The following is a 17,477-nucleotide window of genomic DNA, read 5'->3' on the forward strand; positions in this document are numbered from 1 at the left end:
AGTCCTCCCCTGACCGCTCCTCTGCCCCTTGGAGACCTCTTGCAGTTTGGTCCCAAACATTCTTCACTGTCTTACAAAAAAAATAAAATAAAATAAAAAAACAGAAACAACACAGTGCTCAGGTTTCCTTCTCCTTCTAGAGATTCCGACAGTCTCTAGGCACTTGCCGTACCACCGAGCTGCACCCTCAGCCCTTTCTAAAATTTTATTTGGAGGAAGGATCTCACTATGTTGCTGAGGCTGGCCTCCAACTTGCAATCCTCTTGCCTCAGCCTCCAAGTCAATTGGATTATAAGCGTGCACCACTGTGTTCAGCAAAAGCCTACAACTGACTCCTGATTATCTCAAGGAGAACAGAGGCCAGTGCTTGACGACCTATCTGAACATGGACTTCCCCCTGCTTTGCTCCTATTTCAACAGAACCAAGGTGGATACGGGGGCCGTGGGCTGGGACCTTGGTTCTCAGTAAGATCATGGTCAGGATTTCGACTCTCAGGAGGGGGGGGTGCCCCATCCACCAATTTTTTTCTTCTGTAATGGTAACCCGCCACCTGCCAATGGTGGTACCGACATCACCACCATCGTCACTATCATCTCCTTGAGCAGCATCGTCACCACCATCACTAGGACCACCATCAATATCATCACAACCACCATTACCACCATCACCATCACAAACACCTTGATTACCACCATCATCATAACCATCACCATCATCATCACCATCATCACCACCATCACCACCATCACCACCATCATCACCATCATCACCACCATCACCAGCATCACCACCATCACCACCATCATCACCATCATCACCACCATCACCAGCATCACTAGGACCATCATCATCACCATCATCACCACCATCACCATCATCACCACCATCACCACCATCACCATCATCACCATCACCTCCACCATCACTAGGACCATCATCATCATCATCATCACCACCATCACTAGGACCACCATCAATATCATCACAACCGCCACCATCATCATAACCATCACCATCATCATAACCATCACCATCATCACCATTGCCACCATCATCATTACCACCATCATTTAGAGATAGTGATAACCATCACCACCATCACCACCATCACTAGGACCATCATCACCATCATCATCACCATCACCATCGTCACTATCACCATCATCATCATCAAGACCATCATCATCACTATCACCACCATCACCACCATCACCATCAGCACCATCACCAACACCTTGATCACCACCATCATCATAACATCAGCACCATCACTATCGTCACCATCACCATCATCACTACCTCGCCATCATCACCACCATCACCACCATCACCACCACCACCACCACCACCACCATCATCATCATCATCACCATCATCATCATCACCATCATCACCATCACCATCATCATCATCACCATTACCACCATCACCATCACCACCACCATCATCATCATCACCACCATCATCACCACCATCAACATCATCATCACCATCTTTATCACCATTACCACCCTCATCATGATCATCACCACCACCATCATCACCTCCATCAACATCATGATCACCACCACCATCATCACCTCCATCAACATCATGATCATCACCACCATCATCATCACCTCCATCAACATCATGATCACCACCACCATCATCACCTCCATCAACATCATGACCACCACCACCATCATCACCTCCATCAACATCATGACCACCACCACCATCATCACCTCCATCAACATCATGACCACCACCACCATCATCACCTCCATCAACATCATGATCACCACCACCACCATCATCACCTCCATCAACATCATGACCACCACCACCATCATCACCTCCATCAACATCATGATCACCACCACCATCATCATCACCTCCATCAACATCATGATCATCACCACCACCATCATCACCTCCATCAACATCATGACCACCACCACCATCATCATCACCTCCATCAACATCATGACCACCACCACCATCATCACCTCCATCAACATCATGACCACCACCACCATCATCACCTCCATCAACATCATGATCACCACCACCATCATCATCACCTCCATCAACATCATGATCATCACCACCACCATCATCACCTCCATCAACATCATGACCACCACCACCATCATCATCACCTCCATCAACATCATGACCACCACCACCATCATCACCTCCATCAACATCATGACCACCACCACCATCATCATCACCTCCATCAACATCATGATCATCACCACCACCATCATCACCTCCATCAACATCATGATCATCACCACCACCATCATCACCTCCATCAACATCATGACCACCACCACCATCATCACCTCCATCAACATCATGACCACCACCACCATCATCACCTCCATCAACATCATGACCACCACCACCATCATCATCACCTCCATCAACATCATGATCACCACCACCACCATCATCACCTCCATCAACATCATGATCATCACCACCACCATCATCACCTCCATCAACATCATGATCACCACCACCATCATCACCTCCATCAACATCATGATCACCACCACCATCATCACCTCCATCAACATCATGACCACCACCACCATCATCATCACCTCCATCAACATCATGATCACCACCACCACCATCATCACCTCCATCAACATCATGATCACCACCATCATCATCACCTCCATCAACATCATGATCACCACCACCACCATCATCACCTCCATCAACATCATGATCACCACCACCACCATCATCACCTCCATCAACATCATGATCATCACCACCATCATCATCACCTCCATCAACATCATCATCTGTGAGCACCACTATCTTCATCTTCAAAATCATCATTATCCCCACCACCATCTTCAATTCCATCACCACCATCACCACTGTCATCAAAAATCATCATTGATACCATCATCATCATCATCATCATTATCTATTACGATGATGTCATTCACTTATGAGTTGATTGTTCCCTTTGGCCCATGGCTTGTCCGTGTTGTTTAATTTGATGAGATTTTAAAGATCTAGAGCTGAGGATCCCTTGTTGCACATTCCTCAATCTCCCCACCCACAGGTTTGCATCTCACCTACGTCATCTCCACCCTCATTCTAGAAAGTCACCTTGCCCCATGCTCTATGGCCCATGGCTTCTTCAATTGGTATCATCTTTTTCTTTCAGGTGATTTCCAGTGACAGAAAGGAGTGGTCTCCTTATTTGTTCTAATTAATCCCACCTGACGGTGGACTGCTCTTGGACGCGTCCTACATAGATGGAGTGTCACTTCTCCTTCTTCTGGTTGTGCATGAGGTAGAATCACCCTGGTCCTGGGGTCATATGTGCACTCAGGGTCATGATGTCCTGCTCATTCTCCTGTCCCCCTACCCCACACCCCACCTGTCCCCTCACTCCCCGCTGCCTAACCCAAAGTACCTAAGGAGTGATTTCTATGCTTGGTTCAAAAATGCTCTTGTGCATTAACCAAAAGTCTAACTTATATTGTTAAGAGACAGAGAAAGATCCTCTTTCTCGTGATCCCCTCCAGGGTCACTAAAATGTGGATGCCTGGGACCAAGTTCTGTAAATGGTAAGTCCGTGGGGACCTGGTGGGAGCCAAGAAACCAGCATTTGAGAAAGTTCTCGACTTGATTGACAGCAACAGCTCTCTGGCATTGACCTTCTGCACCGGCCCTTGATGTGCACCTGTTAACCAGATGATCCCCCACGAATTCAGACACTATCCCTTCCCATCGGGGGTCAGAAAACGTTTTCTATAAAGGGCAACCGTATGACATACTCTAGGTTTTGAGGATTATATGGTCCCCGATGCAACTCGTGAGCCATTACAGGGTTGAAATAGCCCTGGGCAATACACACATGAGATGTCACTGTTTTTCCTTAAAGTCTTTTGTAAAAAATATACAGCAACAGGAGAGGGAGTTCATGGGTTATACCCCGCACCTTGTTCACCTTTGTTCCAGCAGGGATGATATCCCCTTCCAGGTGGATGCTGGACCTCGTTGGGCTTCTCGGGTTTCATTCATCCCATCTGTCGATACTCTCTCTACCTCAGCAGGTACCCGGGGCACAGCACTGTGCCATTAGCTGACCGCAAGCAGTGGCTGCCCTTCAGCTGCTCGGCTGAGCACACACTCCCCATGCACAGCTCCTCCGTTCCTTAAGAGAGGCTCAGCCGGGAAAATCAATATGAGCTCGGCCTCACGGCCTCCATCGGGGAGAAGGCTGTTTTCTCCATGTCAATTCTCCCCGCACACAATCACTGGGTCCATGACGGATCCTTCACCTTTCCCCTAAGGCCATTCCCACCTGGACTCCGGGGGGCAGGGGCGGAAGAGATGTTTCCATCTCTCTCCAACGGGCTACATCATCACATTGGTCACAGTCCACGGTGCTAACCACTACCTGCCCATCTCCTCCAATAGGCTTGTGAGAAGATGCACCTGTATCAGCAAAGGCGCTGCCATTGTGCTACTCTGCAGCTCACACAGAAGGACGTTTTTCATGATGGAGGGAGAGGAGGAGAACAGGGTTCCATAAATCCTTCAAGGCTCTGGCTCCAATCACTTAAAACTTTCTTCCAACTCCTTCCTACAAGGTGCTACTACCTACCAATACCATCAAGCCGGAGATCAAGCTATTAAGGTTTCCTTTGCAAAAGCTCATGGTTGAAAGGTGGACCCCAAATGCAATAATGAAGTAGGAAAGTGACTAGATCATGAGCTTCTGACCTCATAAGGGGATTAATCCATTGATATGGATTAATCTGTTGATGTGGATTAATGCATTAATGTGGATTAATCCACTAATGTGAATTAATCCATTGATATAGGTTAATGCATTAATGTGGATTGATCCATTTATGTGGATTAATCCATTGGTGTGGATTAATCCACTGATATGCATTAATCCATTGATATGGATTAATCCATTAATATATATTAATCCACTGATATTAATCCATTGATATGGATTAATCCATTGATGTAGATTAATCCATTGATATGGATTAATGGACTTCAAAGAGAGTGGTGGAAACCATAGGCATAGGGGCATGACCAAGTAGGTCACATGTCTTGAAAGGGTATATGTTGTCTATGACTATTTTGTCCTTCCTCTGATTCCTATCCTGCCCTGAGATGAGCAGCTGTGCTCTGATACATCCCTCCGCCATGATGCCCTGCCTCAGGACAGGCCCACAGGGAGGAGACCAAGCCAGGATGAACTGAAATCTATGACCCTGTGAGCCCAGATAAACCTTTCTTCCCTGAGTTGTTTTTTTTCCCCCTCAGGCATTTCAACATAGCAACAGTAAACTGACTTATACAGAAACGATAGCAGAAATCCTAAGAAAAACGCATTGAACCCAGCACAACGCTAATGGTGCACAGTGCTGGATTTAGATGACTGCATAAGAAGGGAGACTGGTTTCTACGACCCAGTGAGCAGCAGGCAGCCTGGGGATCCTGCATCGTTCCTTGAGCCCCTCCACCAGGAGGTCCGGCATTGCCCTGAAGCCCGACATTTCACCCCATTGACAACTTCGACTGCAATTTGCACAAGTTCATTTTTCTCTTCCCCAAGACGGACTCTCTGAATTGACTTGTGCTTCAGTAAACCCACCCTTGAGCGAGAACTGGTAGACGAGACGGCAGGCACAGCGGGGGAACTCGGTGTTAAACAGCCTCATGGATTCGAGGTCATGATTTCCATCTGCAGATGCTGCGCACGCTGGCTCTCCTGTCCCCGGTGACCTCGACCCGGGAGAGCAGCTCTCAACGCTGAGCAGCCCGGATAACAGTCTAATGAAGATGCCCTGATCCCCCGCACGCTCTCATTATGTCCTCCTCAGTAGAAGCCACCGCGAGCTCCGGGTACTTACTAAACAGTGACATCGGGTCTCAAGCCGCTTTCTCATTTCCTAACTTCTAACTGAAAGAGACGCCTGGGTAACGTCCACCCTCCAAACTCATTTCCTGCACCGTTCCATCCATCCGTTTCTTCCCCGCGTCCTGGGGAATTGGGACCAGGGGCCTAGACACACAAGGCAAGGGCTCTACTACTGACCCACATGCCCAGGCTCTGTAAAAACTCTATTTGGAGACAGGGTCCCGCTCGGTTGCCGAGGCTGGCCTCAACCTTACCATCCTCCTGCCTCAACCTCCCAAGTAGCTGGGATGACAACAATGTGCGTTGGTGACATTAGCGTTCCATTTTCCTTTAGGGAACTGCCTCGTCCTCGTCTACCCTGAGCTAGATCGTGGTGGACTTACCCAGTCCCTTCTCCATGCAGGACTGGGCAGCGAACTCACGTCCAACGCTCTCTTTTCTCTGGAAACTGACCTTGGGTGGGTTGCCATGTGACCCCAAGGGCACCAATGGGCAGCCTTCCCTTTGTGGGCTCGGGGATGATGTCGTAAAGGGACACAGGTGACCCTCTGGATCACCAGCTGGACACAGTCTCTCTGAGAAAGCCCACGGAGAGCAAGAGAGATGGACCAACTCAGGTGACCAAGGGCAAGGATGGGACTTCTGGGCTCCATGTTGAAGTCACAGAGAACCCAGGACTCTGAGGAAGTTGGTGGAATGAACATTTTCTTTCCCCTTCTATGAATTCGACCCGAGTTCCCTCCAGGGGCTTCCAAACCGTTCAAAGTAATGATACTTAATAGGTCTCAAAATGTCAGTCCCCTCATGACGCTGATGGGAATGGTTCAAAGGTAGAATCTCTGTGTTACGAGTCGAGGCTCAACCTTCTCTGGGTCTTCTACTCTGAGTCCTGCCCATGAAGCATCAGTGTAGACCACAGTTGGGGTCCCCACTGAAATTTCAGTGATTGAGAAAGACATGGGATGTCCCCCCAAAGCTCATATGTGAGAAAGTACAAGAATGTCCAGAGATGGAAGGATTGGGTTATCGGAGGTGTGACATCATTAGTGGATTAATCCACTTGAATGCACTCACTGGGTGGTGACTGTAGACAGGTGGGGTGTGGCTGGCAGAGGGGGTCCCTGGGCTGTGCCTTGGGGTCTCTGTCCTGTCCCTGGTGAGCAGAGATCTCTCTGCTTCCTGGTGTAACCTAATAGTGGATTAATCCACTTGGATGGACTCACTGGGTGGTGACTGCAGCAGGTGGGTGTGGCTGGAAGAGGGGTCCCTGGGCTGTGCCTTTGTGGTCTCTGTCCTGTCCCTGGTGAGCAGAGCTCTCTCTGCTCCCTGGTGTAACCTAATAGTGGATTAATCCACTTGGATGGACTCACTGGGTGTAGACTAAAAGTGGATTAATCCACTTGGATGGACTCACTGGGTGGTGACTGCAGCAGGTGAGGTGTGGCTGGAGGAGGGGTCCCTGGGCTGTGCCTTGGGGGTCTCTGTCCTGTCCCTGGTGAGCAGAGCTCTCTCTGCTCCCTGGTGCCCTGTCCTGAGCTGCTCTCCTCCTCCAGGCCCTGCCGCCATCTTGTTCTGCTCCCCTTGGGCCAGAGCCATGGAGTCAGCCACCAGGGACTGGACCTCGGACACCGTGAGCCCAAATAAACATCCCACAGGTTAGAAGCAAGTCCTAGGTCCTGGCCACATCTTAGGGGGAGGATTATTCCACAAGAGAAGTGTCACTTGGTTGGAAAACACTCACCTTGGGGAGCCATCAACCAAACCCATCCCCCAGGATGGATAATAGTCATAGAACACGTCACCCCAACTGGGTGGAATCAAGCCATGGGACTTTGCATCATAGCCACTCACGTCTCCTCAATCCAGAGGAAGCTTTTTCGGCAGATAAACTTTGTTCTTATCCAAACTATGAGCTTTTGCTATTTTTTTGGGGGGGGAGGGAGGATGGTTCCCTCTCCAAGTGGTCAACGTGTTCTCCACGGCATTTCTCACCTGTTGCCAGTTGCATCAAACTTTTCAGCCACCTCCCATCCCAACACCTGAGGTTCCTGGCATGTGGGGACAACCCACCATGTCCTGTCTGGGGAGGGTCCTTACTGTGCATTGGGGATCCTGAGGTTGGAATCTCAGTCACAAAGGGCTCTGTCTTCATGTGTGCGGGTGGCAGGTAGAGAGAATCCACTTGCTCTTGCTTTCTGAATCAGGTTGCAAATCAGATTATCTCCTAAAAAAAACTGACAGAAGCATGTGGCTTCTGGCTCAAAAAAAAAAATCAGTCTGTGTTTTAGGCATGTCGGAAAAAAATTAAAAATCCAGCCTGAACTCTTGAGTTGACTGATGACTTAGAGAGACGAATGAGGGGATAAAAACATGTGTATTGGGGACATCGGGATGCTTTGTGCAATTCCATGCAGTGACCAGGGTCAGCCTGCTGCAGAGGGTGACCTGGAAGGGGCGTGAGGTGGAATTTGTCCAGAGTCACAAATCAGCCTCTTGAGGGAAGACGACCGTAGACTCCATCTCCGCCATGAGGCTGAGTGGGTGAAGATCCCCAGCTGTTGGAGAAATTACCTGCGGGACGTATCGGTCGCCCTGCAAAACATGCCCATGGCTCTGGTTCAAAGAGAGCCACCCATCCAAGGGCCTTTGAGTACAGAGGACCTCCTCCTTCCTCTGCAAACGCCCTGGTCTTCAAAGCCACTCGGCTCCAGGAGCAAAGAGCAGCTTGTAAAATCCTGATTATAATGAAGCTCTGTTGAGAGCCACAGCCAAAGCGGCCCCAGCAAACTTGCAGCTGATTGGCTCACAGCGGCCCTCGTAAACTTCCACCTGATTGGCTCACCATGGCCCCAGCAAACTTGCAGCTGATTGGCTCACAGCAGCCCTAGTAAACTTCCAGCTGATTGGCTCACCATGGCCCCAGCAAACTTCCAGCTGATTGGCTCACTGTGGCCCCAGCAAACTTCTAGCTGCCAGCTGATTGGCTCACAGAGGCCCCAGCAAACTTTCAGCTGCCAGCTGATTGGCTCCTCTGCGGTGATGCTCATTGGGCTGTTTCCCCGCCCTTTCAGACCATGGAACTGCTCATTGGGGGACTCTTTTGGCTCCGCCCACTCAACCCAGCCAATCGGCCTCCAGAGCAGGAGGTGTGGGGGGTTGAGAGGCTGGTGGGAAGCCGGTGGTGGCAGTGGGCTCTGAGGGAGTTCCTGAAGAGCTGTGTGGTGCAGTGTGTGGTTCTAAAAATAAAGTTCGTTTCTGCTTGACAAGTGGCTCCCGAATTGTGCCCAGCCAGACTGCGGCATTTGGTGGCCCGTATGGGAGGGCGGGGGGGGGTACCTTTTCATCTCTGCTGAGAGCACCCAAGGGTTAATGAGCAGGAAAACTCAGTCTGTGAAAGGGACAGGATTGAAAGACCCCCTGAGGCTCCTCCTCTTGGAAGACAGGCGGCTTCTGCCATTGAAGTCCCCATTGATGTCCCGGAGGACGATTTCTCCACTTCAGATGGAGACTGGGTGTTGGAAACGGGGGATCTTCTCAGTGGAGGCTGATTTCCTGTGAGTCTCATGCACGAAGGTGCTGCCCACAGAGCCGGGAAGCATTTGGGTTGAAAGCAGCTGGACGGACGATTTACATGACAGGCAAGAAAATGTCACCAAGGGGAACCTCCTGTCCCTCGATGGAACCTTACTTACTGCAGGGTCTACTGAGAGGCACAGCTCGCCTCCCTATTTATTTTGCATGAAATTTCACGTAGGAATCCGGCCATCTCACAAGGCTGATATGCACAAGCAGGTGCTGTGCTCGGTCAATGACACTTGGGTCACCCTCATGTTGTATCCAATGTGGATCCCTCCCCCGCTTCCCGATTGGCACTTTTTATATCCAGGTGAATCTAAAGAGGCGATAAGCAAGAATCGGGGTGTCCAGGAGGTTGGCGAGAAGGGGCTCATTGTGACTGTAGGAGACGACTTCTTGCACATACGTGTCAAGATGGGTCGGAAATCTTTCACTATTTTTACTTATGATTTATCTGCCACCAGTTTCTAATCCTCCACCTTCCATCCAAGATGAGGTCCTGAGAGGAAGGGTCAATCAACATAAAACGGAAGCCATGGGAGGGTGCTGAGGTTGTGTACTGATTTATTGCTTAGCAGCTGATCCCAGAGTCACGATGATTCTAATAACCAGTTACAGTGATGGGGACAGACAGACCTGGGTTGTGGGACACAAGTTTCAGGGGACAATTCTATCAATGGCCCCTGGTGCTGACCTCACAGCTTCCTTCCCAGAAGCCCTGGACCTGCAGCCCTGCCTGGCCTCCGGGCACAGCCTCCGCCACTGTCCTCACACACCACCTGTGACCTGCAGGGGACATGCAGGGGACATGCAGGCGGGAAACCATGTCCCTGAGAGGAACCAGGGGACCCTGAAGGGGGGACTTCTGTGACCCTGACGCAGACCAGGTCCCGGGACCCAGGGGGACGAGGATCCTTCCTCCAACCCTAAAATCTGCAAGAACAGGTTCCACTGAGCACCAGGCAGCAGGGGCCAGGGGGACCCAGAGTGGCCATGGCCGTGGGGACTGGAGGGTCGGAGGTCACCCTGCTGTCCCTCAAAGTCAGGAGGGGACCTGGGCGGGGCTCTCTGGGGACTTCCCTGGGACCCCCATAAAACTGGAGGGCAGGAGGGGCACGCTGTCCCTGTCCTCTCTGAGAGGACCCCTCTGTCCCCTGAGAGTGTCCCCTTCCCCTCTCCATCCCTTCAATACACTCCTGCCTGTCACTCTGAGTGACAGGTCCGACATCTTTCTGACTTGACCCCAAGAATCGGGATTTGCAGTGGGGACCCTCACTGTCTCAATTTCCCAGAACAATATTATTGTTATTTTTAATCGCTCAGAACACGAAATATTTTAAAATGCCGAAAGAGCGAGAGAATATGTAAAATGAATGACGACGTCCCACCCAGCTGTGCCCTCTGACAATCAATTTAGTCATATAGAAGGTTCTAGAAAGGAACCCTCTTCAGTCGCTCCATCCTGCAAACCAGCCTGTACCCAAAAGGATGCTCTGCACCGAGCACCGTATCTGGAGCCGTGTTCTAGAACAACGTGTCTCAGGACCCGTGGTCGACGGTGAAATGCACCGTCCCTGTTCTGGGTCACTTTGCTTGGTTCCAATTTTTGCAGAACCTCCTGTGGATGTCGATGGGTTAACACAGACTCGCTCCTGCCGACACGGTGACGTCTTCGTTTTTTACGATGGTTTTTCTGCCGTGTGCATGACACTGGCTTATTCGAGACTCGACAAAAATGAAAAATAAAATGAATTTCTCATGAAAACTTTGCAATAGGGACACCTGGCCACTCGGTCCCTCTGGGCTCTAGGGACGCCTTCCGAGAAACCCATCTTAACGCCGTCTTCATGATCTACTTCTCTAAGTCCAACCGAATGCCAAAAATCCACTCAACAACGCAAAAATGAGCCAATTCAGGGGAAAAAAAATAAGTATGATAACAACACACAGCTTCTTTAAAAAATGAGAATCCACCCTAATGTGGTTTTTGTTAAAACAAAAACTTTCGAGATGAAACGCCTTTGGTCTCGTATCTTGCCAGTCTGTTGCTACTTGAAAAATTATAAACATTTTTTTTTCTGCAATGAATTAAGCAACCTAATTAGAAAACGAGGTGCAGGCAGCTTAGGTGGAATTGGGGGAATCCCCTTTTTTATCGGTAATTGCACTCCACAAACATCCGATTAGCAGGGGCTCGTGTGTCTAGGAACTGGTCGACGTGCTTTAGGGGGACGGACTCATTAAGCCACCAAATCCAACTCTGCTTACACTCAGGGAAACTCGGGCTTTGGAGAAGCAGCTGGATAACTTAAATTGCAACCCCCCATCCCAACTCCCAACAGTAGGCTGCACCCAAAGGTCCCAGGAATCTGGTCTAGAGGGAAGACTTTGGCTGCCCACAACGTTTTGCTAAGATCATTTGTGAAATGGACATTCCGTTGACCTTCACGAGCTTCAAGCAAAGAGCTAATTTTAAGTGCCCGAGGTTAATAAGGTGTAAATGCTTATTATTGTTATTAACAATTATTTTTGTGGTATCAGGGATTGAACCCAGGGGTGCCTAACCACTGAGCCACACCCCCATCCCTTCTTTATCTTTTTATTAACAGAATTTGGGTAAGTTGCTGAGGCTGGCCTCGACCTTGCCGTCCTCCTTCCTCAGCCTCCCGAGTGACTGAGATTACCCGTAGGCACCACCGCGTCCTGATTTTGAGCTCAGCTGATGGACACACGTTAGTTGTTCCACCCACAACCACCTTCTCCTTCTGCTGCTTAAGATCATTACTGAAATCACAGTATTCCAAGGCCAGGGGCCATCTGCACACCCTCCCAGGACTAGTGTTTTGCTGGTATTGTTCAGAATTAGGGGTTTCTGAGTCTAATGTAAGCTCCACACGCTCGGCGTAGAATAGGTGCTAGGAAATATCTTGGGTGGTGAAGATAAATCGACCCTATTCCTTGTTTTCATGAGAACCGCCCCACCCACCCGTGTGCCCTGCATCTGTCCCACCCGAGCACCCCAGATTTCCCACTCTTTCTCTGGCCCAGTGTGGGTCCCTGAGCCAACCGGCCAATCAAATCTCTTCCATGTGGATCAGGAGGCTGAGGAAGGAGGACAGCCAGTTCAAGGCCAGCCTCCACAATTGAGCGAGGCACTAAGCGATTTAGCAAGATCCTGACCCTAAATAAAATGCAAAAAAATGGCTGGGGATGTGGCTCAGGGGGTAAGAACCCCTGGGTTCAACCCCCAGTTCAAAAAAAAACAAACTCACTCTTTCCTGGAATTTTTATAATGGAATTAAAAGCACTGTGTCCCCCACTTGGGCAGCTGAGAACCACAGAATCTAACCCTCGGCTCCTGTAGGGCAGAGGCTCAACCCCCCCTGCAAAGAGAGAAGCCAGGAACCAGGCAGGAAAAACGTGGGTTTTTTTTTTTTTAATTTCTTGGTTCCAGTCACGTCTTGGTTAAGTCACACCCATAACATCCCCGAATCTGGATTCTCTGAATTTGCAATGAATTGTGCTTTACTCAGCTTGTTCATTGCTGGGACCAAAAGACACAAGCAAAACAATTTTAGAGGAAGAAAAATTTATTTGGGGCTCCTGGTGTCTGAGGTTCAGTCCCTGGTGGCCGACTCCATGGCTCTGGCCCAAGGGGACCAGAACAAGATGGCGGCAGGGCCTGGAGGAGGAGAGCAGCTCAGGACAGGGCACCAGGGAGCAGAGAGAGCTCTGCTCACCAGGGACAGGACAGAGACCCCAAAGACACAGCCCAGGGACCCCCTCCTCCAGCCACACCCCACCTGCTGCAGTCACCACCCAGTGAATCCATCCAAGTGGATTAATCCACTATTAGGTTACACCAGGGAGCAGAGAGAGCTCTGCTCACCAGGGACAGGACAGAGACCCCAAAGGCACAGCCCAGGGACCCCCTCCTCCAGCCACACCCACCTGCTGCAGTCTCCACCCAGTGAGTCCATCCAAGTCGATTAATCCACTATTAGTCTACACCTCTTACAACCCAATCATTTCACAACATGGCGGCAGGGCCTGGAGGAGGAGAGCAGCTCAGGACAGGGCACCAGGGAGCAGAGAGAGCTCTGCTCCCCAGGGACAGGACAGAGACCCCCAAGGCACAGCCCGGGGACCCCCTCCTCCAGCCACACCCCACCTGCTGCAGTCACCACCCAGGGAGTCCATCCAAGTGGATTAATGCACTTATTAGTCTACACCCAGTGAGTCCATCCAAGTGGATTAATCCACTGATCAGGTTAAGTGTCTCATAACCTGATCATTTCACCTCTGGACATTCTTGCCTGGTCTCATCGAGAGCTTTTGGGTGGCACCTCATATCCAGATCTCAACAAGTCACAGCAAACAAGTGGCCCTCCGATGAATCTTTTCCCCCCCATGGCCCATGGAGTCTGGGTAGATTTCGGTCCCTTGGAGACCCATGATCCTGATGTCCGTAGGGATTTCAGAAAGGGTGGGGGGTTTGAAAGCATCAATACTGTGCTAGAAATGGAATCCTGATGTCGATCTAATGCCATCGATGAGACCCGAGCTCATTCTGCCTTGATGTAGTGGACGCTCGCTGGTCAACCTCTCTGGAGTCCTGCAAGCTGTGTAGACCTTTCCAGCCAGAGCCACTGACCTTGGAGGATCTTGCAGGCATGGGAAACAGGACTCCCATGTGGCACATTTCCAACACGCAGTCAGGACAGCAGGGATCCGGACCCAGCTGGTTCACGTGCCTAGACCTGTACATTCAGAACGTCCACTGATCACATCACCCGTCGGGATCTCGTGACGCCTTCAGGGTACGGCTCAGCCAGGTGGACACCCCATCCACTTCTCTGGAAAACACTTTTCCCCTAAATGACCACGGAGCCCCGTCCCCAGCCCTATTTTGCATTTTATTGAGACACAGGGTCTCCCTGAGCTGCTTACGGCCTCGCTTTGGTGGAGGCTGGCTTTGAACTCGCGATCCTCCTGCCTCAGCCTCCCAAACTGTGGGATGACTGGTGTGAACCACCGCGCTAGGTATATTCCCTTTTTCCTTTTAACTGTGATTCTAAACAAAGCCACGAGTCCTCAATTAAATGAGGAAGTCCCCATAGATGGCATGTCTGCCTTCATGGACCCCTTGATTGACAGTCATGGTGAGTTCCAATGTCACCCCTCCTTTATGAACTCACAAGGGACTTATTCTTCTCAGACTTTCGGAGCTTGGCGAATCAAACGTCCAAGCCGTCCTCTGCATTCCTGTCCCCGTGGGGGTCACTCTTCTGTCCCCCACACCCTGAGCGGATCCTGGCTAAATCCCTTCTCTTGTTCACAGCCATGTTCACACGCACCCCTCTGTACCCCGTGGGGCTGACGGACTGTGACCTTCTCCGCACAACTATCTGAAGGTTAAATATGCAACTCAAAGCTAATTAGCCCGTCTGCCCCTTGGCGCCCAAAGAGAAATGAATCATCTGCAAAAACATGAATAACGTCTCAACGTCCAGAAGGTAGGAATTCGTTAAAATTGGTGATTTCAAGAATCGAGCCTCAGTTGAGTAGGTCCTGGTTTTTACCAGTGAACACCCCCTTCCGCCAGACCCGCTTTAGTTTAAAGGGAAGTGGGTTCAATCATTCTGTTTTGGAAGAAAAAAACGGAGTACATGGGTTAGGAGAGTCTTAATCCAGTAAGTGGATTAATCCACTGATGTGGATTAACTCAAATGCACAAGTCGCGTAGGGCAGGAGGAGGTGGGCCACTGATCTGTGCTTTTGGGGTACATGTTTTGCCTGTGGTGAGAAGACAAAGACCTCTCTGTCTCCTGCTGGCCACGTCCTGAGCATCTTTTCCCTTCCGCCATGATGCTCTGCCTCACCTTGGACCCAGAGCCATGCAGCCCGCCATCTTTGAACTGAGACCTCTGAAACTCTGAGCCTCAAAAAGAACGTTTCTCCTCTAAAAAGGGTGCTTTTCAGGTCTTTTGCTCACAGGAGCAAGAAAAGTTGATTGGGGATTGATTGATTGATTGATTGATCGACAGAACTGTGTGGTTTTTTGGGGGGATGGGTGTGTGTGTGTGAGTAAATATTCTGGCTTTGGACTCTCTCCAGCCAAAGTCCACGATTCACATAGTTTGGGGAAACCCATTCATCTTCTCGGGCCCTTATAAGATTTCCAATTCCCGGGTCGGGACCGTACGCGCACATGGCCCCGCGCAGTGGAGAGCGCCCAGCGATGTCACCGTGACAACAAGGCGGAGAAGCCACAGAGCACTCACAGCAGGAGGGACGGTCCTCTCGATTGTCCCTGTGGGTCGTTCTTGGTGACACCCGGGACCCACAACCTGGCTTTCCTGTAGCCTGGGGACACTCGCTTCCTAGCATCGTGATGGGGGAAGAACCGCAGCACTCAAGCAGTGGACGTCGGGGACCAGCGAGGGACAGTGTCCAGGGACGTGGACGCTAGACCTCCCGCCAGATATTTCCCAGAGACAGTGGGGAAAACGGACCCTCCATGGGAGAACCCAAGGACGAGATGGAGACCAACGCGTCACGGGCCCCATGAGTTAACTCCTGCGGCTCCAAAAAGATCTCCATCGATTTTACCTTCTCCTTCCAAGAAATGGCGCACGGAAAAAAATGAATAAGTCACCGGGGAACGCGGTTCCGGAGAAAATGTGAATTTCAAACACAAGGACGATAATGTCCTTAACGCTAAAATAGATTCACCCCTTCCCCGATGACTCAGGGTTAGCACAGAACATTCTAGGCTCATGCTAATTAGCACCGGTCATGAAAGCCTGTAAACCATTCTTGGAAACCAACACATGAAAATAATCACAGTCATTAATGACCGTTTGGCTGGTCCATTAGCGACTCGGTGAATGTGCATGAGACCTGGGATACATTGCTATAATAACTACGCCCTGCATCGGAAACGTAGTGAAGCAGAAAGGTTGTTGGAGGAAAATCCGCATGGAGAGGCCATAAGAGAAGCACTTACCGTCTTCTGTGGGCACGTAGATGTTCAAGTAGAGGCAGTCCTCGTTTTGGTCTTGGACGTACGTCATCAAAGTATCCAGATTGGCTGTAAACCATATTGGGAGCATGTCGTGCAAGAGAGACCTCTCGTCCAGGTGTTGAGGGCACACGGCGGCGAACTGGGTGGCATTCCGGACACCGGTCCAGGAGGAAGGGGGTTCCGGGGGCTGGAACCTCCTCTCCCCCGTGGGAGGCGAGGCATAGGGGACCCCCAAGTATTGCTCCACGGGACCCAAAATCTCATTGGGCAACGGTGTTCTTAGCCCCCGGATTTTGCCGTAGTTGGTGTTGACGAGGGGGTACTGGGCTTGGCTGTCGATGAGCGTGAACTTGATGGCCAGGGCGGTGATCCACAGCAGGACGTTGGAGTTGAGCATGACGCAGACCGGGGTGAAGAACAAAGGGACCCATAACAATCCCTTGGGCCTCGACATGGCTCACGGGCACATCCGCAGGGTGTCCAAGGGACAGGTGTCCAGGGGGAGAGAGTGACGGCGGGACGCCAGTTGGGGAGAGAGGGATGGGCAGCGGGGAGTCAAGGACCCAGGAGAGGCCACACCAGGAGAGGCCACCTCACTCACGGCTCTTGGAGAAACCCAAGGTTAGGAGAAAACATGGCGGACGTGTTGGGGGCCCATCGCCACGGGGCAAGGATCCTTTAATCCTGCAGCCCGATTTCCACAGGGGGGGACGCTGTCCAGGGAAATGGTGACCATCCAACAAGAATTCCTTACGAAGACTCCAAAGCCACCTAAAAAAGAAAGTAGAGAAGGTTAAAGAAAGAAGGCTGTGGGCCTCTACCCTTGGTTGGCTCCGCCAGGCAACCCACGGACCATCGGGCGCCATGACGTGTGGCTATTGATGAGATGTCACAAAAAGGTACATCCCCTCATGGGGACCTGAATGCTCCTTGGGGTACTCAGTGGCAGACCCACATGGACATCC

At 50.8% G+C, this 17,477-nt stretch overlaps 1 protein-coding gene across 1 annotated transcript in view; it reads right to left on the reverse strand.

Annotated features, from left to right (window-relative positions):
* The window catches only part of LOC144251072 (neuroligin-4, X-linked-like), a 76,858-nt gene extending 59,892 nt beyond the window's left edge, over nt 1-16,966 (reverse strand). Inside the window, 2 exon segments of the mRNA XM_077794200.1 lie at nt 5,913-5,947; nt 16,495-16,966. Coding sequence (XP_077650326.1) covers nt 5,913-5,947; nt 16,495-16,966 — 507 coding nt within the window.
* Between the last annotated feature and the right edge of the window lie 511 nt (nt 16,967-17,477).

Source organism: Urocitellus parryii, chromosome Y, assembly GCF_045843805.1.
Source record: "Urocitellus parryii isolate mUroPar1 chromosome Y, mUroPar1.hap1, whole genome shotgun sequence".
Classification (NCBI taxonomy): domain Eukaryota; kingdom Metazoa; phylum Chordata; class Mammalia; order Rodentia; family Sciuridae; genus Urocitellus; species Urocitellus parryii.